Here is a 26950-nt window from a genome sequence, read left to right on the forward strand (position 1 = left end):
GTCTTCTTGCCAGTACTGGCCCGATATCGGCCCTGTCTTCTTGCCAGTACTGGCCCGATATCGGCCCTGTCTTCTTGCCAGTACTGGCCCGATATTGGCCCTGTCTTCTTGCCAGTACTGGCCCGATATTGGCCCTGTCTTCTTGCCAGTACTGGCCCGATATTGGCCCTGTCTTCTTGCCAATACTGGCCCAATATGAATGCCGAACACTGGTGAACAAACGGGCCAATATTGGGCTGTTATAAAATACAAAAATGGGACAATACTGGACCAATTGTCAATATCGAGTATCGGCTATAAAGGTTGGGCCATTGTTGGCCTAGTAGTATTACTGGAAGTCTGTCGGCAATTCCTACACGGGTATCTTTGAGATGAAATAAAAACTGAACGGAGATGTGTCTTTTACAAAACTAATTAGTAAATCTAACAGACAGCTGAGAAACAAACAGACATGAGACAGAGATAGATTTATATTTCTCTTTTTTTTTTTTTATAGCAGCAATAAACTGACGTAACCGCGTGAGATTTATTTCTGCGAAATCGCAAACTCGAAAGATTTCAACAATATTTTCTGATGAATATTCGCTTCGTTCAGGAAAGAAAATTAAGTCGAACAAACACCAGGTATATAATGATAAATCTCTCGCTGTTCTTCCGGATTTTTTTATTTAACATTCGTTCTCTTTCACGGTACAAAGCGCAAATGGTTGCGCGCGTCGTCGCGGCCTCTTTCCCTTTGTAAAAAGATTTATTCGCGAGCGAGAGAAGTCGCGCGAGAAAAGGTAAAGAACATCCCGCGGGCACGAGGCACGGAAGAAGTGAAATAAACGCGCGCGCGATACGATTCCACGCGGGGTCCGCGCGCTATCTTCCTAACCGGTCTTGCAAAACGATCGAGTCCCGGCTAATGGGAGATCCGGATACTGGTTCACAGAATGGCGGATGAGGAACGCGCAAAAGAGGTGTACCGACGCTTGGACGATCGCGCGGAACTCTCTAGCGCGCCCGGACTCGACAACAGTCAAAAGACAATATTGTCGATGAGCAAACCACCGCGCGCGGTGTGGTTCCTTGATCGCCGAGAGCGGCAGCAACCTTGAAATCGCGGAACGTTTCAGCGCGCGCGAGAGACACGTCGCGCGAGCGAGCCAGTCGCGCGTGCATGCGATGTTTTATTTGCAAAAGGTGGAAGCGGGTTTCTATTTTTTGCCAAGAAGAATTACGTTGTTCGGCTTGTCGGTCGGATTCCTACAATCACGAGGAATTTTCCTTCGACAGATCGAACTTGCGTAAGATGGAACTTGCCGCTGAGAATTGGAGTTTTATCACCGCGGGAAAGGATTTTTGTGTGAAATTGGAAAGATAGATTTATATTTAAATACGTCTTTGAGAGATAACGTTGCAACGTTAGAAGAGATACAAGAAATCACTCAGAAACGCGAAAACAAAAAACTGATTTTCTATCATTTAACGCGAACTCGAATCTTGCGGTAATAATATTTGTTAGCCGCGGTCATCATTGATAGATCATGATAAACGTCACGTCACATTCGAAGTAGGTGCGCGCTCAGAAAGAAAAGAAGAAAAGAACGAAAGAGGAAAGTCAAACGAGTATCACGACACATACTTACGGGGAGAACAAACGAAATCTCACTATTTCTGCGTCCTAACCAAATAGCGGTCTCAGTTGGCAGGAACCGAACTAGGCATTGTGTGTATGTGAGCGTGACGATAAGACGAAGAACGCGAACGGACACTCTCGACTTTTGAAAAAAATGATCGCATTGATCGTACAGCTCTCTCTATATCTCGTGTCGCAATAAATTTCAAATATCTTTCGGACGAAAAATGCGTGTCAAATATATGTGTATTTAATACACAAAAACTAGCAAAATACATAAATTTGCGCAACTTTTTGAGAACTTTGTGAGAAAATCTTTCACGAGATATAAATTTTTAACTCGTATAGTGAAAGATTTTTTACGAGCATACAACTCGTGATATCAAACGCCCAAATAATCGCGTCTCGAGCTCGGCTTTTACATTTTTTTTTTTTCTAATAAATCTGATGAGATCCTCTTAACGTCTTCCTGACGGAAAGAGACGTTAAAGGGATTAAATTTCTATGATCGCGCATAAACTTCGAAGAGAAAAACTCATATAAGGAAAATTTAAGAAATATATATATATATAAAAGTTTATGCAAAAATATATACCGAGATATATTCGCAACAAGTGTCTGATAAAAAATCCTCGGATTTTTATTAAAAAAATATCGCGGGATCTCTTCCACGTGTTCCGATGTTGTAAAATAAAATATGTTGCAACAAAAAATACATCGCGATGACGCTGAGAGAATATTGGTCGAAAGTTGATTATAAAGTTTATGAATATAATTCGAGGTTACGAGGCTATTAATAATCCGATGACACGCGGTATTGCCCGTCTTCGTCGTGCGTTCCCGTGCACGCGGAATATCTCTCTATCTCCCTTGGGCGCGCTAATAAAGAAAATATGAATAAGAGGAAACAGATCGTGCGTAGTTATGCGCGACAGTAGTTGGCAGGGTGGTGTTACATTTGGCACCTCGGCAGCGTTTTTAAAAGACACGCCGGGGCCCGCTGCCCGTCGGCACGAGGTGGTCCAAACTTTTTCGTGCATAGGAAACGATGTTTATACGCGCGACGAATCTCCATGACGAATCACAATGACAAACACGACACGACGTGCGCGCTCGTCGAGCCGTGCCGCACACGAGTTATTTACACGAAAATTAGTATATCGAGTAATTATGCCGACATTTGTCCTTTGCATTTTGAAAGACCATGGAGAACACAGAGAGAAGAGAAGAGAGAGAGAAAGAGCAACGGTAGCCGAACGGTAAGGCCGGTTTTGCGTGCACACGTGTGTCACCACGATTTCTTTCGGTATTTGTTTCAAAATTCTTACCGTTGACGTTAAATTGACTAAAAAAAAAAAAAAACATTCTCGTTTCTCTTTTCTTTAATTTTAATAAAAACGTGTGTTTTTGTTTTTAATTAAAACAAAATTTGAAAAACAATTTAAATTTGTTAGTAGTTTTTTTTTTTTTTTTTTNCCAAGTAATTTTGTTCTTCCTCGATTAACTCGCGCCGATGCCAATATCTTGCGCGATCTCGCGTCTATCGTCGTCCGAAGACAGAGGATTTTAGGATTCAACATCGGAGTTAATTTGCTCGGCGGCAATTCAGCCGGACGCGCACACATTACGCTAGGCTAGCAGGACATTAAACCCACGTAATCCCGACGTACGGGGGAGGAATAGGGTACTGGTCAAGCCTTTACGGTCTTAACGGCTTCAATTATCAACACCTAATTATACATCGTGATCCTAACACAACATTACTGTTAGGAGAGTCCTTTTGAGCTTACACCCCTCGAACGCGCGCACCCTTTTGCAAATTTGGTCTTTGCACATGGACAGTAGACTTGCTCGTTCGATAATCCACAAACGTATCGCCCGCTGTACGTACGACGCTGCTTCAGATCGGGGGAAGCTGGATTTTCCTTCGATATTCGTGCGCGCGACTACCACGTAGAAGAGTGGCGCAACGTATATAATTACGGATTCTCGTATTAATATTCGAGAGAACAATTAACGAGAGAGGAAATAACGCTTAAGGGATAGAAATATGAAACGTACAAGAAAGCGAGATATTTAAATCCCAATGGGAAGGGGGGGATGTCGCGTCGTCTTCCTTACCTGACATCGAGCCGTCGTTTGGATGTAGATGGTGATTGTTGTTCGTCAGAGAAGCGTTATTATTATTTTCGCTTCCGGGTAAACCGGCCGGTCCGGTGCAGTGTTTCCCGCCCTCGAGAACGTCGTGATCGTGTCGGCAGAAAAGACCGTCCTGCCGCAGAGCGAACTCGTCGCCGGTCTCGAGTCGCCTCAAACAGGCGGTACATCGGAAGCACTCCACGTGATAGATCTTGGTTTTCGCTCTCATCACGTAGTCATTTTTGCTAAAGCACTGGCTGCACTTGTCGCACTTCGTGCCGAAAAGCCTGCAACAACACACGCGCGAGAGAGAAAGAAATCATCAGTTTTTTGTATATTCAGTTTTGTGAATTGCGAAGTGAATTTTTTGAAAAACAAGAGTTTCGTAAAATTGATCGCTCAGAATTAACGTTGCAAATTTCATTATCTCACATTGCACGACAATGTTAAATCGATTCGAGGATTAACGACATTTAAAATTGCCGCTACAAATTTTGCAATTGAAACAGCGCCGTTAATTTCTTGATATAACACTCGCGCGCGCCCCAGATGAGCGATATTAATTTAGATGCCGATTGAGAAAAAGAGAGAGAGAGAGAGAGAGGAGAGAGAGTTTTGCAAGTTTAACTTAACTCTTCCATCACACACACGCACACATAGACGATATTTTCGTGATATTTTTATTGTCTGTTTATCTTCTATTTCCTCACAACGTGAAGTGTTGTAAATATAAATTCGGCGATGAGCAGAAACAAAAAGCTCCCGTTCCATATCCGATAAAATGCAAAACGGACGCGCGCATAAATTGGGTCGAAGTGACTTTTATTGTCACGTCGTACATTTATTTCTGTATACACAATATTACTGAGGGGAGAGGAGGGGACCAATTTTTATATAAATAAATTCAATAAATAACCTGTTCCGTGTGTGTGCGCGTGTGTATGTATTAAAACTGTACGCGGGCATGGAATATAATGAAATATCCAACGTACATCATCCGAAATTGGAAAAGTTCGCTGTTATATTCGCGGTAATATAAGTGAAATTGATGGCGATGTAACGCGGAATTAATAGTTGTCTGTATGTGTGTGTGTGTGTACGTGTGTGTAATTGACGGTCGAATTAACGGGACGTTTCTATCGTTTGCCATTACTTATTTTTCGAAGAGTCGACAAATCTTTTATATACATATCGAGATCTCTTTCGTTACACACGCGCGAATAATTTATTTAACATAATCGGAGCGAACTTTTTCTCTCATTATCGGTTTTTTTTTTTTTTATTATTTTTTTCCCATTTTGTTTGCTATTTGCGATTACTTTTTACGGAACAATTATACATAGCGGCACTTTCGCAAGAGACTCGCGGTAGTTGGTTCTGTTGTAAATAAATAGCTGCTGTGGAACACCCAGAAGAACGTGTGTACACGAGATGAGGGGGAGTGTACGTTGGTAATTTGGACTTTTGAGCGAAAGGCGACAGGAACAACAAACGGCCGTCATCGCTGTCGCTCGAATCCGCGGCCGGATACGCCAGTCTTCCTCGAGTGTGTGGCGGCGACGTTCCGACGTTCGACGGATCAGCGCAAATAAACCCCGCTGCCACGGCGGAGAAAAATATTTGGTCCAGGTCGAATTCGTGACGATGGGTTATTCAACGGCATTAAACGTCGTGTGCGAACGATCGAAAAGAAAAGAGAAAAAAAATCACGGACGCTCACATATTACTCGGACGAAGTCGCGTCTTCTCTTCGCGTCATTTTTTGTTGCAGCAATCTCTAAATTTTTTTCTATTACGCGAAATTTTCACGTAAATGGCCAAACAAATTGCATTTTTTCAATTTCAATTCATCAGCGATGGAAAAACAAAAACAGAAAGAAAAAAGAATCGAAAACCGGCGATGTGATGTGAATTGTAATAAATCAATTACGACGAATGATTTTCGCAGAGAAGAATTAATTAACCGCAATCGTTCGGAATATATTTCTGTCGTCACAGAAGGAAGCGCGCCGCCGTTAAAATCGAACACATCAATAATCGAAAAGAAACGAATCAACCGTTATTGCCCGGTCTAAGAGATTCAATTTTTGAGAATAGAAAATCCCGAGAATAGACGCGCGTTTAGACATCTTATACCGGCGTCTAAAATATCGACTCGCTATTTTAAAAAATTAGCGAACTACATAACTCGCGATGTTACGCAATCGTATATCTCCGCCACGACGATGAATGTCATGTTTATTTCAGTTGTATTTTTTTATTTACGACTAAAATTACATCCGACAATTTTTCCTCGTTCGCGAGAGGCGCGATTATATCTCCGTATATAAAAAATATTAATCCGATATATATATACAATACGCGAACTGCTGATCAACCGCACACTCCAACCGCAAAGTTTAAACGACAACGTCACCCGTCGAAGCCGAAAGAAAGTGTCGATCAATGCGTGCCGCAAATCGCCTCGTCGCGCGCGAGTTTTATACTCGCGAGTTTAAACTCCGCGAATTTTTTGCGTTGAGCTTTTTTTCTTTTGCACACACTCACGCGGGCGCGCACGCAACGCAGAATCGTCGACGGTGTGACGTCGCGATGTGGCAATGCAGTCGTCGGTGCGTATGTACAGTCGGTGTGTGCGCCGCCTCTCTCGACTTCTCGCCCCTCGTCGGATGCACCGCACTCGGATAAAAATACTCCGGACTTTCTCGACCCTGTCGTTTCCCCCCCTCCCCGTGCCTCTCTTTCGCCCCCAATCTGCCTTCTTTCCCGACCTTCTTTTTCTCTCCCTTTTTTGTTTTTTCTTTTTTTTTTTTTTTTTTTCTACTCGCTTCCCAATCCGAGCGTTTGCAAATGCGTATCGGAAAGAGCGTATCGCGTGTCGCCGGGGAATGTAGCGGCCTCACTGACAAGAGGCACGGTTTTGCATTAATTACCATATTGCACCGCGATCGTGCCGGACGTTTCCTCTCCTCTCTTTCCCTCCCTCTCTCTCTCTCTCTCTTTCTTCGTCTCTCTCTTTCAAGTGTCTCTTGTTCCATCTTCTCGCGAGGAATTCGTTCGTTAAGGAGCGACACTCAACCCTTGGACAATGAGACGATATTCGTTTGACGTACTGCGTCATCATCGCGCGTTTTTTTTTTTTTTTTTTTTTTGGCATAACGCGAGATAATTAATTATTCGACTCCGGCGATTGTTGAAGTATAATGTGTTTGACTATTTCGAACCAAAAAAAAGACTTATTTTCTCGTGTTTTAGGGGTGGAAAGTGTATAATAATCTGCGAGAAAAATTCAAATATTTGATCTCCTTTTTTCCCCTGTACATCCGCCGTTAAAGCTATCTTCTCTCTCTCTCCCTCTCTCTCTCTCTCTTTCGCTCTATTTCTCTTTTTCGTGCAATTAGAGTTGAGTCATCTCATAAAGAAGTAAGTTTTCTCGTCCGAGACTTCTCGAGAAAAAAAAAAGTTCTCTCTTACGCGAGGAGGAAAACACATGGACTTAACTCACCTAACGTAATCGCGCTTGCAATATGTCTTGCCGTCTCGTACGAAACACGTGCACTTCTCGTCCAGAAATTGTTGACACTCGGCACATTTCAAACACGCCGCGTGCCACTCCAGATTCGGCGCTACCCTCAGAATCCACTGGTCGTGAATCCGTCCGCCGCACCCAACGCAGAGCGAACTTCTACCTTCTGAAACAGAAAATAATCGAATTGTGAGAGAGATGTAGCGAGTTGCACTTTTCGACAAAGGTTTACGGTTAAAATTTGATTTTTCAAAATACAACGCGTCCATTCATTCTGTGACTATTATACTTTCGCGTGTAATATGGACGTAAATACGTGAAAGAAAATTAAATGTTCGAAATTCGTGTGTTTCCTCACAGACATTCGTTATCGACAGTAACATTAAATGACATTAAATAATACGTTATCTCGAGACACGCCGCGTGCTCGCGGCGAAGTACAAAGGAAAAATTGACGTTACGCGATGTTACGCGCGCGTATCGCGGCAATGTGTTTTCGCGTGATATGTGTGCGAATCGCACGCGATCGAATTGGAAACACACGACCGCGCGCAATGTACTCGCGCGATTGATCGATCTTATCGTCTCCATCGTAACGAGCTTTCGTTAGTTACATTATTAGCCGCGAAAATAACGATTAATAAACATCCATGTCGGCTATATGCCGACAAACGAAAAATATCGATAATATCGCCGATCTATGTGTCATACTGTTGACGCCGCGTTATCGTCGATTTCGCGGATAAAAACTCATCGCGTAATAGAAAAATGTTTCGCATATAGGTAGTTTGCGCTTTCTTTTTTTACAACAAAAATACAGAACGTCACGTAATGCTTTACTAAATGTGGTAAGAAAGTTTTACATCACATTCGTGCGATTAGTTTATTTATGTTCTTTGCAAGGACAAATTATTAATTACATAGAAAATCTTTTCATATTTTGCATGTGTACTGCGCGTGATACCAAAACACGATTAAATTTTAACGTGCAATTAAAACGATCAGTGGGTTTATCGCATTTGAATAAATATCATCAATAAACATGTTTTGCGGAAATTTTGTGTGAATATTTTAACCGTTTGAGTGCCAGAAACGGTTGCGAGAAAATGTGCGAAAAGTTTACATATAAAAGTATTGCGTGAAAAAAGAGTCGCGCTTGTTTACCGTTTAATTATTGAACAAATTAAAACAAGAAAAGAGACATCTCGGTCGGTGAAAATTTTCCGTCGCGATGATATCGCGGCTGTCGTGTAATTTACCGATCAGCTTTATCACGTGCACGGACACATTGAATTCCGGTGTAGCCGGTAGTTGAAAAAACGCACGTCGAAAGCGGAAAGCGCATTGGCGTGCCCGGGATAAAAAAAAAAATCGGATAATAGGAAGCTTTTAAATGTCACGGTCCGTGGCAGAGAGTGAAAAGCCGGGCTCTCGGAAATTATCGTCGAAACGCGGCGTTGATTTCTTGGAGACGCGGTCTCGTCACGCGAGTGCGCTCGTGAGGAGGCGCGTCGAAGAGTATCAGGGGCGTACACGTCTGGGCGGCGCACATCTACGGTCTCGCCACCCGAACTCCGCCCAAAAGTTCCGACGGCAACAACATCGAGTCGGCAGCGCGGCGGCGGCTGCGGCGGCGTCGTCTAACGCGGATTCTGCGCCCTGCACACGTGACGTGACGCTCGACGCGGCGCGGTCGGAAATTCGCGTAGTTTCGGTCCGATGGACGTCGAAGGGTTTTTTTTTGCGCTTGATTCTTAAAACAATTCGGGAATGCCGATATAAAGCGTGTAAAATATTTGTGAGTTTTGTAAAACACTTTCTCACGTGTTTGCAAATTGATTGAAAAATAAGAAAAAGAATTTAATCCGACGAATTTGTTGTATCTTGATGGATATTTTTTTTTCAATTAAGGTCTCTTCGTTGATGAGAATATAGACGTTGATAAAAACACTTGTTTTTAATTTTGCGATAATTGTTTGGTGCAATACTTAGAGAAATTTTTTCTTAGAGCACGCGAAAGGTGGCGACCAAAGAACAAAGCATTGCGCACAAACAGTGTTGCATTATGCGCTTACTTTAATGAGTATTTGGATAACACGTGCTAAGCGTCGTTTATTTTATCAGTCGCATAGCAGCAATATTCTCACCTTCACCTTCGTCGCGCGATGCAAATTACCTGCGTAGTTATAATTTTGTTTGCCTAACCGCGATAAGTGGAATTACGCGTTATATTTATTGCTTCATTAGAGGGAGATAGATGAAACTATTCCATCCCAAAACAGAATTGTCATTTCGTAACTTTCTGCGATCAAATGAATAAACGTATACGTGTGATTCTTTTTTTTGTTTTTCAAAAATCGTTGAAAGTTATGGAATAAATTTTGAGATGTGCAAAGCAATAAAAAAAAAAAGAACATTTATGACAAAGAAAAATCAAAAACCGTTCTTTGTCATTGTGCTCCCAGATTCGCTACTTTAATTGGCGAAAAAAAAAAAGAAAAAAAAAAGAAGAAGTTTCCGATCTCACGCGGAGTAATGTACTTTGGGATCTCGCGCGTGTGTGGACGGAGAAGAATTTTGCGACCACCATGAAAATTCTCGACCGCCGGTGGATAAGGTCAGGGTGGTACGCAAGAAGGAAAAAGGAGCGGCGAAGAAGGAGCGCAGAAGAGATGTAAGAAGGAGACGGGAGTCACACCGAGGCGCGGAGGGCAAGGTCGGCCAGGATCAAAGAGATTCGGACGACGAGAGGAGAGTGTCGGCGGCATCCCATTAGCTCCCAGAGACGACAACCACCTCGTATCTCGAGAGAAGGCTTCGGCCTGGATCACACACTAGCGCGCTTTCAAGCACACAGACACACACACACACACACTTCTCTCTCTCTCTCTCTCTCCGCGCGCGATCGAGCTCGACGATCTTTCTCTCCCGAAATCATCGTAAAGATATTATCGCGTATTTGTCACTATTTCCTTACACGCTTCGCTCGCGTCGTGGGCGCGCGCGAACACGCTGATTTTAATACTATATCGGTATCGAATTACGCGGAACACACCTCGATCGCTCCATCTCGATCCAAAAGAATCCTCCAAGAAACGAAAGTCTCTAATTTTTTTTTGATAGATCGTTTCTGCGGACAAAATTGTCTTTTCTAAATTGTTCCAAATTTAACAAATAAAAAAAAATTGCATATTTGTTGAAAATATTATAATAACCCGCGTGCGGGAATCGCATCTTTCCTCGCTAATGAACTGTTAATTCTTAGTTTACATACTCGTTTTCATCATAGCGGATTATTGACGTAGATTTGCCTTGCGTTATCGTTAATTGAGCGGTAACGAACCAGGCGACAGGTTACAATTGCAATTTGCAATTCCGAAGTCGTACTTAAAAACTTTTCGCGTAATGTGACAGGAATCGTAATTACCGTCCAATTATGGGTGATGGAAATCTTTTTTTTTTTTTTGGTGCACCGAAGCTTTAAATTCCAGTCAATATTGTATATAATCATTTATACGTGGTAAGATTGATTGACATTGGTTTGCTATGCATGTGATCACATATTGAGTTTTGATCCTCTGTGCGTATAAAGTTTTATATATATTTAACATACATGTAATCATCTCTTCTTATCTCTTGCTTATTCTACGAGAGTTTCGTTTATTGATGATGTTCATAAATATCAAGTATGTTGAGAATATTCATGTAAATCACATTTAATTCAAATTCGAATTCGTTCCTTTCGGTTTCGTTCTCACGGATTATCTTCCACTGCGATTTCTCATCTCACCGCGATAGGGCTTTCTTTTCTTTGACTGTTTTTCTTATCTGTGCTTCCGTCGTCTACTTGACACTTGCTGTCGTGTTTCCTATCCTTTTTTCTATTATATACAAGCTGTGAGTCTTGCCAATTCGACATTGCTCGGCGGCTGTGTCGAGAGATCACAAGACGCATCTATTCTAAAAAAAGTAACAAATATATTTGTTTTTTTTGAGATCTCAAACGGATTCATTTCGTAACGAACATATACATTAGAAAACAAAGAGTAGCACAATTTACTCCTAAATACACAAATGGTACGTTAATCATTTTAAGTATTACACAGAATTGATTTATAGTTGTTCAGAGAGAAATATGACGCATATGTCAACGTGTTTTTTCAATGCGAAATATGGAGTGTTTAGAAAAAATTAAAAGTATTAACGCATATAAGTTCTCTCTCTCTCTCTCTCTCACACACGTATGCACACGTTAATCGAATTGTAATATAATTTATTCATAAGAGAAGCGCGCGCGCATATACATATATATGATACATTATATAGAAGCATATACATATAATATATATGATATATAGTTGTCGATAAAGACAAAGAGAAAAAAATGCTGCACATGGTCCCCGTCACGATTGATCGGTGGCAAAACTCGATCTATCGAACACACCGAAAATAGTAATGTTATGCACATCGAGATGTGATCTCTCCCCTACCACCTCCTCTCTCTCTCTCTCTCTCTCTTGTGTGTAGATAAAAAAAAAAAAAATCACGACTTCGAAGCGGCTCGCTACTGACCGAATGTGGGTGGCGGGTCATTCCCTGTCGTTGTAGTCATATATTTTACGACGGCGGCCGACACGATGATATTTCTTATTTTTCACGAAAGAAAGAAATTCAACCGGATGTTGCTAAACATAGTGCCGTCTGAACACATATCTACGCGATTAATCCTCCAACCTTTCGGGATCCGCCTCATCTCGTGCACGAGACAATATCTGTGTTGCATGTCGATTTTGTAAATTTTTGTAACCACATCAGCGAGTATCATCTTTACAGAAATATACATTATTTTTCGAGACTCGCGCAAATTATCCAACAATCGAAAAATTGTCGATATTACGCGCGTCTCCTTTGTATTCTCGAACGGAGTTAGAAGAAAAACATGAAAAAAAAAAAAAAAAGAAAGAAAACGACGCGAAGATTGCTCTATGGAACACGGAAAAGAAAAATGAGAAAAAGAAGAACGTAGGTGGATGTGGCACAGAAATGTAAGAAGTTGAAGGAGAAGAAAACGAAGAAGGGACAAGGGTAGGAGAACGAGAAAAAAGTAACGGCTTGGAGAAACGATAGAAGAGGAAAAAGGAGAGAAGAAGTGGAACAAGGAGGATATCTTAGGAGTAGCTTGCTACTACGAGGGAGAGGACGAGGGAGAGGAGGAAATCGGCGCCGAGGCTTGTGTCGGGGATGTCTGGTTGGCAGTTCAGAGGCGCCGACCCGGTGTCCCACGGCGTTCGTTTGGTATTTCATTAACACCTCCGCTAATTATTTCACTTTTTTTTAACCGGACGCGGCCAGTTTCGTAGCGGAATCAGGAATGCACCTTACAAGCCTTCGCGGCGTCCGGTCTCTCGAGAGCAGCTGGTCCGAGAGCGCTCGAAGATACCGCCCGTGTGTATGTACATACAAAGCGAGCGAAATGTGTGTAACGCGCGCACGCGGATGTGCATCAGGCCGCGGCAAGTGGCCAACACTCGAGCGACGAAAGAAGCGGGTGAGGCACAGCGAGCGGAGCCGCAAATTTGCGAGCGGCATCATCGGGATGCGAGAGAAATCGCCTCGCGATTGCATTGAACGATTTTGCCTTCTCGAAGCGCAAACGACGGTGAACGACCTCTCTTTTAAGAATATTGTTGCATAATTGCCACGGTGCTTTTTGGGTTGACAAGTAGAATAAAAAAAAAAAAAAAAAACAATCAAAAGACTGATTTTGCACCAAATCTAAACGTGACGTTTTGCACTTTACAATCTATATAGTTCGCAAAATTTCTTGAAATGCACAAGAATAACCGATGTGTTACACCGTACATCGGAAACGAAATGTATAATTAAAAAAGTCGATCAGAGCGTTTGTGTTCGACAACGAATTTGATTTTTCGCGATCGATTACCGATATATCGGAACAAGAGCACTTTTTGAACTGACTGTTGAATTTTGGAAGTCGAACATTTGAGAGATGCGCGTTCCTTCCGCCAATGAGACGAGGAAAACTACAGGCCGTCAGTTTCGGACGGTCGAATTGACAACTAGATTTCAAAGCTCTTTTTCCAGCTGTGCGAACACGACCTTCCCTCCGTCGTCACCGAAGAATATGAAGTGTCCGTGACAAATTTACCTATCGAAATGCGAATCTATTCGTTCGGCATCTGACGATCGTGCGTACATAATTATTAGGTATTTAGAAATAAAATGTAAGATAGAGAAATTTTTCTTTCTCAACAAAAAAAAAAAATTTTACCGCGTTTGTTCCAACAATCGTTCGGTAATCGAGTCGTAACTTTGGTCACGATCCGATCTTCGGTAGTTACACGTAATTGTCACTGAGAAAAAAGAAAACCTAAAAGAGAAAAACCTAAGTAGAAAGTTGGACACGTCATTTCAGCGATGTAGGTTCCTCGGAGACGTATAGCGCGTCGAGACGCGGCTGCGCGCGCCGCGTTCTCGGCGCCGCCGCTCCGCCGATACTGCGGCATCGCGGTTGACACTAAATTTAGGATGTACGTTTAAATGAACGAAAGGCAGTCTCCTTATAGATATCCCCCGGTTAAAATTTATGTAGATGTTGGCCGTGGCTTTTATCAGTCCGGCCGGCATTCCTGCCCGTCCACCCGGCGCCCCGACGTCGCCGCCGCGCCGAGCAGGTTCTAATTCGTGCGACTCCGAGTCGGTCGCACCTCATCCCTCGCGTCGTGTTTCTCTCCGGATCTCCACCCTGCCAATGTGAAGCATTGAGAAGTGGACAAAACACTGGTTCTCCGATTCTGATATTTTTATTCGTCTCCGTTGTCTTTTCTCGCGCGAAGCTGTCATCAATTCCGGACGGGTTGGGTTTTTTTTATTTCGGACAACTCGCGGGCATTGATTTTTTTTTTTTTTTTCGATCTTTGATTGTGGTAATTTTGATCCTCGGGTGTGCGTGTTCGCGACGGGTGTGGATTAATAAATCCGCAAAATATACAAAAAAAAACACAAGACGAGAGATTCCGCGATATATTAAATTTCTAAAAAAACGTTTACGACGACTTTTATACGTATGTGAAGAGAACCGCGCGTAATGAATATGTCGTTTATCGCAAAAATCGTTCTCTTAATATCTCGAGCGTTAAACAAAAATTAGTCGGAAAAATTAGATGGGACACTCCCAAGAAGGCGGAGGATCAATTAATTTACAATTTGTTACCTGATCGCGAGATATTGTCGTTTCCGCCCGAATTTTTTTTTTTTCTTTCGTCATCACCCGTACACGTGTTCGTACTTTGCTCGTCGTTCGCGATCGATGTCGTTTACCGGGATCTAGTTTCTATTCAGAACACATTTCGACACGTCCTCCTCTCGGCGAAAAGTCAGTTCGACAGTTTTGTAATTTCGTGTCATCAATTTAATATCGCACTGACTTCCCGTCAATATCCGAGTTCTTTTAAAAAGCTTCCTTGCAAATTAACCAATCGAATATCAAGTAATCTCACATATATATATATTTGCTTTTAAGCGAAATTATTGCGACGAAACAAGGAAACATCTCGGATATTTTAATTTATTTACGTTATAGCGACAGATAAATTGGCAAATATAAAGACGCAAGATGATTGCAACTCGTTTCATCAAAAAAAAAATTGATTTTTTTCAAATTATATAAACTTATATGAATTACGTGTGAGATATAAAATTTTTTTCGCACTCAATCCTAATTTTTGTAAAACTTATGATCGCGATTCCCGCCATCTAGTTTGCGCAGGTTAAACGAGTGTGTCTTAATAAATCTTCCGTCTCTCGATGAAAATTAATTGCTCAGCTTGCGTCCCGCATATATTGTTTGACACACAAGACGTTAAATCATTGTTTGCGAGCGAATGTTGCCAAACAATCAAAGAAAAAAAAAAAAACTCTTTTGTCCGATATCTCTCCGCAGGACTCTGTTTACCATTACTTCTTGACCATAAAAGGTTTCCGAAATATCGGAAACTCTTTTACGATCGTCCTTAACTGCAAGAGGTTTATCATTTTTCTTCTTAAAAAAAAATCACAATGTTAGAAAGTTTCTTTTCAAAATCTTTAAAAAACGTCTCCCCGAGACTAACATCGTTGGCTGATTTACGATAACCACTCCGCTTCGCGAAAATTTCAGACCAATAGCGCCAACGCGCTCAATAGAATCCTGAAAGGCTTAAAACAAACAAAGATGAATGATTCGACATTCTCAGCGAGACGTACATACACGTTCCTCGCGTGACAAGTGCACACGACCGCGAAACGACTGTGTACACGAAACGAACGGTCGACGACGGTGTAACGGGTCTTTTTGCAAATTTTTCTTCAGAGAGAAACGCAAAAAATCTTCAAAAAATCGTCGCCAAAGGGAGAGATCGGCAACGACGATAAGAGAGACGTACCGTTGCGTCTCGGGCAGCGATTATGCGCCTTCTTTATAAGCTTTCTCGTGCCGATAAGCCTACTCGGGCACAACGGGGGCCCCTCTCGTTAGACGGGTCTCTAATGACGGGCGAGAGCGAACACAACAGGTCCTCGGTGACCGATCCTCCAATGTTGTAAAACCGAAGACACCGGGGCGTTCGTCTGGCGCCGGGTGCCGACAGCTTAAAGCCCTAAGACAGTTTTTGCCACAGGTCTCCCGGAGCCTTCTGGACTTTTTTTCGTAGAACAGTGACCAAATGGCCCCCGTAGTTGACCATAAACTAAAACCGTGTCGAATGTACTCGTGACACAATCCGCGCGTCACGATGTATAAACCCCGCGTTTCCTGTAAACCGATGCCAATCTCGTTTTAAGCACGGATGTGCACCGGCGCGGCGTAATCTTCTCTTCATAGCTTCGCAATAATTAGATACACGCGCGCATATACGTAGTATATATCCTATAATAATTAATCATTAATTAATTAGCGTGTTACTAGAATTATACCGGTCTACCGCGGAACGCGCGCGTTTCATCTATCGCATATCCTTTTCGATTTGTTTTCGCGAGCGGATTATCATCGCGCTGTCGTATTTTTTTTTCTTCCAACACGCGGTCTGATCTCGTCGAAATTATGCAATTTTCGGTCGCAATTTTTGACGTAACCGCGTTACGTCACGCGAGGACGAACACGTTGTGTGAATCGAGAGAGAAAGAGAGAGAGAGATCTCTATCGCGCGTATATATACGCCAAGTTAATCAACTAACCGCGAGATAAGCCGTGCGAACGTTATCAAACGTCTATAGTTCGACGTGCCGCAGCGCGACGCGCGTTTTTCACCGAAGCGGCGCGCCTTTGATCGACCGCTGAGTACGCACTGATTTTTCGTTGTACCTCGCGAAGAATCTCACCAATCGCAGAGATAACTCTGTGTACCGAATGATTGCGTTACGGTCTTTCGGTCTTTCTGTATCGGCGAACGATGACTATTACCCCTCCCGTTTATCGCAGTCCGAACACAACACGTCGTTGTCGACAATATATCGGAAATCATTTCGCGGAAATCTTTCTTTGTCTTTTATCGATAAAAAAAAATTATATATTGTATCTTTTGAAGAGAGAGGAAGAATTTAAAAAATATTCTATATTTTCTTCTCTCCCTCTCTCTCTCTCTCGCGCGCGCGCACGTGTTTATAAATAAATTTGAAGACGTAATATATATTTTTTGTCTCGGGGATTCGCCTCATATTTCACACAGATTTCTGATACGCAATTCTCTTTCAAACGTTAAACGCGCGCGGAATCATTTGAGACAAGTGCGAGGCGCCTTCGAGAAAACAGAGACGGAATAGAAACAGAGAAAGATGTCGAGACACTGATATATGTCCACACGCTCCTCCGATAGAAAAGGCCCCGCGTCTAATTCAATTGCAGGCCGCCGTTCCGCAAACACTCATGATAATTCAATCAAGCCTACCCTATGACGTTATATCCACTTTCCGCCGCCCCTGCCGGCCGCTCTAACCCCCCCCGCGGTGTATATGATGGCGATGCGCGCGGAGGGTGGAGACGGCTCGTAATCTCCGTATGAGAACATCTGCACTCTAATCGGCTGATGATTTCCACCGAAGCCGTTTCCCCCCGCTTCTTATGTGCGCGCGTCCTTCCTCTCACGCGGACGAAATAAATCGTCTGCGTTCGCATGAAACGTCAGAGCAAACAATTAGAATTAGCGAGCGAGCATAAGCGCGAGTTCAAAGTTTAGCGCGCGGTTTTTATTTTTGTGCTTCATCTTAGCGATATTGACAGTGACCTCATCTCAAAAGTTATTTTTAAGCGTCAAAAGTAATATTTCACTCGAGAGAGAAGATTTTGTCTCTTGTAAAAGCGATTTTTTTTCCTCATTTTTCGCGACTAAATTGTCGTTCGGAAAATTTCACAATTTTATTATCGTAATTTATCGAATATTTTTTAACTTCTGTATATATTCAAATAGTAGTACCCTTAATGTTTTAAATAATTTTATTTTTTTAATGTTTAAATAGTTTTATTTAGAGATTATTATAACACATAAAAGTCGTCTGTTACGTATTTTGGGATATATATTATTTATATATACGTTATATTAAGTGAGATAAAATACGTTTATCTCACGTAAAATTTTTCGGACACGTCTAAAAAAACTTGTTCTTACACTTTCCAGAAACATCACATTGGCTCTTCTGATACACAGTGATTTATTAGTATCGGCAACGTCGATAGATAAAAGATCAAGTTTGCATGCGGAACGTTTATTGTCCCGCGATTGTCTTGTCATCAGATCGAAATTGCCAAGTAAACAAAGTGATACGCGCGGTCGCTAAGCACATCGCGCGCATACGTTTTGCTCCAATTACATCGGCTATTTCACCGTCGACTTACACGATAAAGTTTGATGCGCAAGCGCACGCGCACGCTTGAGGGAGAAAAGGGAGAAGAAAAAAAACAAAAAAAAAAAAAATTGAACATTTAAATATTTAACGTCGACGTCGGGACCGAGTTGTATGCGTTGATGAGCGCTCGAGCGAGAAATTCTCGGCGTTAATGTCATGGTCGTTTTCGATGCACGGAATGCCGATACCGCGTAACTCTGTTTCAGGGTCTAATCATGCAAATGTATGAGCCGTTAATTAAAATCGACGTTAACTGTATTTCGTTTGGGGATGCGCGGGAAGAAAAACGAGAAGATAGACACTTCGGCGTCGATCCACCACCGCGTACGTTGTCGTTCTGATAACGCGCCGCAAATCTTTTGTCGGTCTTTCGACGAGACTGTGCTTCTTATTTAAAAATTTTTGTGCAAACACGGTCAGTTGTTAATATAGCAGGCGAAGTTGCAAATATTGTGTCGCATATATCTGCGACTTCACGAATTTGTGATTTCGGAGAGAAATAAGTCAGTCGTTTTGATGGAAATATTTTATTCATTGTCATGAAAAAAAAAGCGTTACAATTGTATTATAAAGCGAATTTAATCAAACAGGTTTTAGTTTTTCCTATGTTTTGAGATAGAGAGAGAGAGAGAGAGGTTACTAAAAGCGGTCCGCTATTAAAATGCGATGGGTGCATGCGGAGTAAAACTCTGATCGAGTCTATTTTCGATCACAGGCTCGGTAGTTCACTGACAACATTCCGCGGTTAGATGCACACAAATGAATTGTAAGCTCACAGGATTTCGAGCAAAAAAAAAAAGTGATCGCTCTCAGTAGATGTAATAAATAATTGCTGAGATTTTGTGTAGATATAATCGTCTCATATATTGCTCTTTGAAATCTAAAGTAGATTTTGGGGGAAGATGTCCAAAAACGCATAATGTACGTTATATATTTCAAACGTTTTTCACGAACGCAAGCGAGTGATAAAAAACAGCGTTATCTTACACTTATTGGTAATTAAACAAAAAGCATTCATTTTCGCAATAGAAAAAAATGCAAGTACAACAAACGTCAAGTTTTACATTGTGTTGTAATAAACACAATGTGTTGTAAATATTCGGTAGACTATCTTCAAACAATTTATCGAACCCTTCAAGATTTTAAACAGATTTGGAAGAAGTGCATTACATCGAAGCATTAACGTGTAATTTCTTGCAAAAGTTTTATGCGTGATTGGAGTATTTTATTTAAATATTTTCATTTTGTTCGCGATGTTTTTCCCCGCAAGTTTAAAGAACGCCGAATTTGAGCATTTGTTTAGAACATTCTAATTTGATTGAAGTTGTTTTTAAATTTCTTATTGTTGCTGATATTGAGGAATGCTTCTTCACGCTACAAATGATATTTCATCGCGTTAAATATATTTTAATTTTGTTTAAAATTACAAAATAAAATTCAAATTATGCATCATATATATTCATCCCGAATCATCGCTCTAATCTTAGGATAATATAATTATTGGTTATCTAGGCCAAATTTTATCTAATGAATTCTACATTAAAATTCGGAGACGCGCTTTAATTTTAGCAAAATCCGCAGAAAGTTATGTATTATTTACTATCGAAATGATTTATTATCGGATTGAAAATTGAATCTATATTGAGAGTATGTGACTCTCGCAAACTCACGTTATATATCCTTTGCGCGCGTGTGTGTTCCTCTAATTTTATATTATTTCAATTCTTTGTTTTCGGCATGTACGATATGGCGCATATTATATACATATATATTTCGCAATTACGGTTTTGATTATTTATTTGCCTTCATTGACAATTATCAAATTAATTGCCGGTATAAATTAAAGACCGCGATTTCACCGTAAAATGTGCGATGCGCCTGCGGTGCGCGCGAACGCACGGTACACGCATTTGCCATTCTTATGCCCGGCGAATAATATAGCGCGGTAATAATTATGAGCGATAAATACGGCAGATATATTAAATGTTTGTCCCGCGCGATAATTGCGATCTCGTCGGGGCGAGCGAGCGAGCGAGCGAGCGAGCGAGACGCGCGCACGCACGCGCGCGCGCGAAAAACACGTGTTAAACGCAATACTGTAACATTTAATTACAGAAAATCATCGGCGAATCGTTTCGCGGCCGTTAAATATTCCATGTATCCGATTATGAAAATGCGATAACTTCGGGTTAATAATAAACGAGCTCTGTCCACGTTTGTGTTCCGTTATACGTTAAAGACACTTCCGCACAGAACGAAACTGTGAATTCCTAGTAATAATACGTATTATTCGAAAACGAAATTGCGAGTCACGAATACACCAACCAACGTGACAGCAGTTTTATCTGTTATATATATATACAATACAACACTTGCTCTGTGTATTATACATAATCGCAAAAGACAATTCCGGGTATATGTTCCCTGCACAATAAATAAGAAAAGTCATATATTGTGACGATCAGCCTTTCGCTTACCGAGATATAATATTAAACAAAGACCGCGTATACGTAGATTTTTAACACCACAATCGATTCCTGTGATTAGTTCAGTGATTACGTGTCAGTCGAGTTTTAAAAAATGTAAAGAAAAATAATTTTTTTCCACGCGCAAAAGGTCAAATGGGAGATTAAGGACAATCATAAATGTGCTTCCTCGCGCGTTGTGTCTGTATGAGTTAACATATATTTTTATCTCTAACGACTCCGCGAGATGAAATAACGAATATGAGAAAATGATCATTTAACAATCTAGTTACGGAACGTAACGCGCGATAAAATGAAGGTACAAAGCTATAATTACCGAGAGAGTTGAATTTTTAAACAAGCGATTTAAATAGTAGTCATGTAAGCTGTTAATTATCGCTGATTAATGGGAAAAGAATAGTTCAATGTTACAGTAAAAAAACTGTTTTCAATCAAACGATATCGTTTGTGATGCAATCAAGGTCAATCAAAGCAATTACACAAGACGATAAAGTCGACATTAAAAATCACTCCGTACTTCTGATTGTTTAATGGATACGAACGCGAGGTCTCTCTAAAAAGTGCGGATTTTAATCAAATCATATAATTGTTAGAAATACCATAGGTCACCAATTGCATCTCGTGTGGTGTCGATTTGTCTCCGCTGCGATTCCTCGACTTTGATTCGCACGTGTGTGTGCGCGAAAGTTTCGTCAGAGAAAAGAAAAAACAAAAATGTGAAATGTGCATTTTGTTGTTTTGCGCGCAAATCAATTGTAGAAATAATATTGCTGTCACTTTTGACATTTCGCACAAAAAAAAAGAAAAAAAAAAAAAAAAAGAATCTCGTGTACTCACTCTGCGTGGGATCGGCAGGTTCGTCCTGTATGTTCACAGGTGAGATTTTCAGTGATCTTGGAGGGCCCTGAAAGCCGATGGGCCCGGGCCCCCCGGCTGCGCCCACCCGCTGCATTACTCCGGCACCCCCTATTTCCGCAGCTCTGCCACTCCTGCGCACCTCGCGCGACGGTTTTCGAGCAATCTTGAAGCCTTCGTACCGACCACCCGCGGCCGTAACTCTTTAATTCGCGAAACTTCGACCGCGTCAAACTGCTCTCCCCTTCGGGACGCTGTGCGGAGATAGAGTCACCCGGGCGCGTCAAAAACTGCTCCGGAGTGCGGTTGTACGCAACGCGTTGTGCGCGCGCGAGTTTTTTTTTCTCCTTCACTCCGAATCAATCTCAACACCAGAACTCGGAAAATCCTCTCGCGCGAAGTTGAGAGTTTAGAAAATTATACAGGGAAACTATCTCGTTGCAAATCGCACGACGTTAATACCTGCTGTATTGCGACCCATACTTGTCATATCAAAAATCCGATCGAGGAAAAGTGCGTACTCGGTTTAAGATGGTGACGAGTTTTTTTTACTGATTCTTTTTTTTTTTCACACAAAAAAATGAATTGAATTTTCTATTCCCAGTTGTGGGTTGGCGCCCCAGAATTTAATCTTCGTCGCGAGCATTCGTACAGCTCGAGCCGGCCACTCTCATCACAAATGCTTCCTCAAGTTAATTCCGTTTACATAGCATTTCCACGGTTTCGCTTCGTCGGAAATTTTCTCCCAGTTTCATCCGGCTCGGTTTATTTAGTTTTTCCACCGACGCAAGTCTCTCACGATTCTCTTCGTGGTGTCTCTCGCGCGTAGAACGGATTCTTCTTCTTCTTCTCTCTCTCAAGTCGAGTATCGCGACTTCAGGTTTAACCGCAGCTCTGTCGCAATATACCACACCCGCTACCTATGTCAGGTAGTAGGTGTATCGCGATTTTTCGGTGGGCGATTTTTTTGCAACTGTGCAGGCAACAATCAACGATGAAGCTCTTTTAACAACGTTCCCCGATATATGTTCCGGACTCGCGTTCACTCTTACCAAACCAGCTTCCAAAAAAAAAAAACCAATCCAGTGTCCAACCGGTCCGTTCGGGATCGCGTCGCGGCACTAAAAAAAAAAAAAGGGGTACCAAGCGTCGTTATTCGGTACGCTCGTATCACTCACTGCTAATACCTAACAACGACGCCGACATGAACACAAGCCACGGATCCACTATCGGAGCTCGCGAAACACACCGACCGGCGGAACGACGGCAGACAAGGGCAGGCAAAAAGAAACAATCATCGTGGGCAGAAGTGCGAACAAGGAGACGCCGAGGAAAGAGGTAGAGACCGCGGAAGAGGAAGGAAGGGGGTAAGCGGAAACACAGAGAGAAAGAAAGGGGAGGCACCGGGAGAAAGAGAGAGGGGAAAAAAGGGAGAGAAAGAGAGATAGAGAGAGAGAGAGAGAGAGAGAAAGAGAGAAGGAGAGAGAGAAAGAGAGAGAAACACACAGTTGCACCAAAACTACCCCAACGAGACTGACAGCGCGGGGCCCTGGGAGCCACTGACTGCCAGTTACGTGTCTCGCTATAGTCTGCTCGAGAACTCGACCTAACCCTAACCGAGAGCTGCCGGACCCCACTATCGCTGCTCTCTTTCGCCGCCGCTGCCGCCGCCGCCGCCGTCGTCGTCGTCTACTACTGTCGTTTCCTCCCCACTATGGAGCCCCCGTGGAGTCCGGCGGTGTTCCCTACCACCTTTGGACGCCCTATCGAACGCGAGTGAGCGGCGTCGCGATCCCGAACGATTCGTCCTCGCGGCGGAGTCGACGCCGTCCACATCCACGCCTCTCCGGGACCCGGCGTACCGGCAACAAAATGGCCGACGGCGCACCTAATCGATTCGCGTGCCTATCCTCTCTCTGCCTCCTCCGCGACTCCCGCGTATCCTTCTCCTCTCTTCGCGGTATCGTGTGCCGGCCGCGCATCATCCACCTCCGCCGCGCTTCGACGCTCTCTCCTCCTACCGGCGCGATCAAATTTTCTCTCTCTCTCTTTCCTCTTCTCTTTCCTCTCTCTTTACCTCTCTCGCCCACCCTGTACGCCTTTTCTTCTTCCTGCTACCCTTCTTTGTAGTACGGCCCTCCCCCGGTCGCCCTTCGCTCTGCTGTTCCTTTGTCTCATCTCTTTCTCTCTCTGTCTCTCTCTTTTTCACTCTCTCGTTTCGCACAGCTACCGACGATGTGTGTCGTCGTGTATCCTCCGCTCTCCGTCTTCGCCGCGAGACGTCATCCTTCTCCCTCTCTCGTTTCTCTTTCTCTTTCTCACTTTATCGACGGTGTTTCTTCATGGGCACCTTCATGTGGTCCTCCTCGTTCTCTCTGTCTCTCTTTCCCTTCTCTCTCCGTTAATCCACCTCGCTGCCGTGATGTCGGCCGAAGCGGTAACCAAACGGCCGGTATCTATGTCGTGCCTGTGGCACACTACGCCCGTGTAACGCTCGACTTTAGCTCGCGATATCCGCGCGCGCGCGTTTTTTTTTTCTTTTCTTTTCTTTTCTGCGTTTCTCCTCTCGTTTGTTCTTCGGCTATACTTCTCGACGACCGCGTCGTTACTGCCAAGCTGCATGATCCAAGATTTTGCGCGAGATTCTCAAAGCAGCTGTCGAAAATCGGCTTATGTATTTTTTTTTTCTTTTTTTTTTTAATTTGCGCGCGGTACAAAGATCGAACGTTTGCTTTGATGAAAGCGCGTTCGCGTCAAAAATCGCGGGCAAGATCAGTCGAATTACAGGCAGAATGAAAGTCGACGCGAGATAGAAAGAAAGAGAGAAGAACACACACACACACGTTCCGTACAAGGTTTTAGAAATTCTTCGTGCGTAACTCATTTGCACTCAAGTTGGTATCCGTGTCGAACAAGTCTAGGAAAACAACGCGGAGCTTGTTGCGGACAAAGCTCTCACTCAATTTTCACTTCGCGGTTAGATATCGCGCGGATTGAATGTCCGCGTGCATTACGAAGAGACACGGGAATCATTTTGCGTAAAAATATTTCGCGCGAACAGTTGTAGTTTTGACGATCGCTTTGACCGAGCGCGGAGTGTTGCAAAATTATGTTTGAAGAGCGTGTGTTGAATCGATGATTCGCTGTAAAACCTGTCTGTAAAAAAAAAAAAGAAGTTCATTAAACACCTTCGTAAAGAAAACAGGATGAAATCGTGCAAGATTTTTTTTATCAGCGGCGAAATTTTACGTGCATTAGCGTTAATCACGCGCGGGAGAGAGAGGAACACAGAGAACTAAGACCACAAATATATTCACGGCGTAATAAATTTTAAAATAACAGTTAGAGAGAGAGAGAGAGAGAGACGCGCAACACATAATCTGACTCTTTTAATTGCGACCGCGCGCGTACTTGCTGCACATCGCGAGTTTTCGCGCAAATGACACAGAGATGTCACGTAGCAGAACGCTCTTTTGTCATCTTTCTGCATTTTTTACGAGACACACAGAAAAAAGAAAAAAAAACGATTCTGCGCTTCTCTCGTCGTTTCTTTTCGCGTCGTGCTTTCTCGGTATAAATCGTTGATATTTAAAAAAGAAATATTCGCAGTATACACACTTTAAACGCGCGTCTCTCCGTAAAGCGGTGCGCATCAGCAAGAGACCGTCGCTCTGCTCTCTTTCTCTCTCTATCTCTCTCTCTCTTTTTCGAGCTATCGATTAGGTCGATTTCTGCGCAATGTCCGACAAATGTTAGAAACATCGCGCAGCGTAAGGTTTTGGTTTCGGATTTTCCTCTGGATAAATATGAAAAATATACGCGTGTACAGCGCGCAGAGACTATAAATTTAATTTAATCGTAGTAATTTAGAGAAAAGAAAATCTTCTCTTCACACACACACACGGGACGTTAAATCGGAAAGTAACGAAAAAAAAATTCTACATTATGCGAATTTGTAATAACGTCTATGTGTTTTTGTTGTTTATTCTCTTGTATGATTTTTGAGCGAATTCGCACGCGATTTTGTACAATAATTTATTATATATATATATATACTTATTATTATATTTATATTATAGGAATTTACATTTTTTACATGTCACGTATAAATTCTTCGGGTATCGTTTTTTATCGCGATAATAATAATCGTGTGAAAGACCGCGGCCCGGTGTTCTCGCAGTCTGATAAGCGCGAGGGCTGCTCCCGAGTTCGAAAATCCACACCATCGGATTTTTCCGAACCGAATCTTTTTTTAAGTCGAGTTTATCGATTGAAAAGCGAACCGAATCGAGCCTCCAATCCAGGCTTGAATCGGTGTGAAAAAAAATGTGAAAGAGCGAATGTAAAGAAATAATATTAATTCTGAGAGGAAAATCAGTAATTGAAGCTTACACAATTATTAGAATTTTATTTGTGACTTGTGTGTTGTGGAGACACCTTTCCCAGTGTGGAGGGCGCGCGCGTTTCTCGCGGAAGTAAATATTTTCTTCGCGCTCGTCGGGGATCGGCAATTCATTTTCGCCACCGTCCGACAAATTATGATTCAAACAAAACGAGCTTTTCGCCCAAAAGTCTCGTTAAAATCGTCTGGTCCCTTTATACATATAAGACAGGTACGTCGCGCATGCGGCCGCATCAATGTTTGAAAAGATTATGTCTGCAGAATGGCGGATTGAATATCGCGGCATTTGCGGATTTTGTCGTATTTTAGCCAGAAAAAAAAAAAAAATACACGGTGTGTTATTCCGCCAATTAAAGCTCATTTGTTCTTCTTCTTCTAACTTCCAGGTCTCTCCGCGAGCGAATGTTCATTATGTATTAAAGAAACGGCGCACACAATTAGTATTGCCTGAAACATATATTCAATTAGCAAAAGTACGAGAGACATTTGAAACAAACTCTATGCGCTCATATAATAGCTGCTTCTACAAATGCATTAAATCAAGAATCTACATTTTTTCTCTCTTTCTCTCTCTCTCTCTCTCTCAAGATTACTTAACATTTTTACACTAGAGAAAACCTTATCGATTGATCGTATCGAAGATATTATATTATCGAAAGTGAAAGCTATTGCCGCGATAGTATTGTATAGTTTTAAAGTGGATAAAGAGAGATAAGATATCTTTAGTGTGTGCATTTACCTAAGTGTGTTTTGTTTCATTATCGTTTTACATACTCAACTCGACAACGTTATAACGCGAGATAATTTGCAATAAAATCCGATGTGCTGATTGTTTTTTTTTTCTCTCTTTTGCTACTCAGAGATTTGATTTTGTTGCGCTTTATACGGTAGCCAGGCTTGTGTCCCGTTATTATTATTGATCTCTCTTCGCGGTCTTTTCGATGAAAAGAAAACGTTCGAATAGCGCAAGTCCTTGCGGACGGCAACGGATTATAGGCGCGGCGCGGTTCGCGTGCTGCTGC

General features: G+C 42.3%; 1 protein-coding gene across 3 annotated transcripts in view; it reads right to left on the reverse strand.

The window, feature by feature from the left end:
- Positions 1-23111, reverse strand: part of LOC109859679 (insulin gene enhancer protein ISL-1) — a 26792-nt gene extending 3681 nt beyond the window's left edge. The window contains exons 1-4 of one of the 3 annotated variants that reach the window (XM_020438154.1): positions 22714-23111; positions 21509-22647; positions 7266-7452; positions 3743-4047 (exon numbers count right to left, since the gene is read on the reverse strand). In XM_020438154.1, the coding sequence (XP_020293743.1) occupies positions 3743-4047; positions 7266-7452; positions 21509-21623 (607 nt within the window). In that variant the 5' untranslated portion in view covers positions 21624-22647; positions 22714-23111. Of the gene's footprint in view, positions 1-3742; positions 4048-7265; positions 7453-21508 lie in introns of all 3 variants that reach the window. The other 2 variants (XM_020438155.1, XM_020438156.1) reach the window with 2 other exon arrangements.
- Positions 23112-26950: the final 3839 nt, after the last annotated feature.

Source organism: Pseudomyrmex gracilis, unplaced genomic scaffold, assembly GCF_002006095.1.
Source record: "Pseudomyrmex gracilis isolate BER0280 unplaced genomic scaffold, ASM200609v1 scaffold_278, whole genome shotgun sequence".
In the NCBI taxonomy this organism is placed as follows: domain Eukaryota; kingdom Metazoa; phylum Arthropoda; class Insecta; order Hymenoptera; family Formicidae; genus Pseudomyrmex; species Pseudomyrmex gracilis.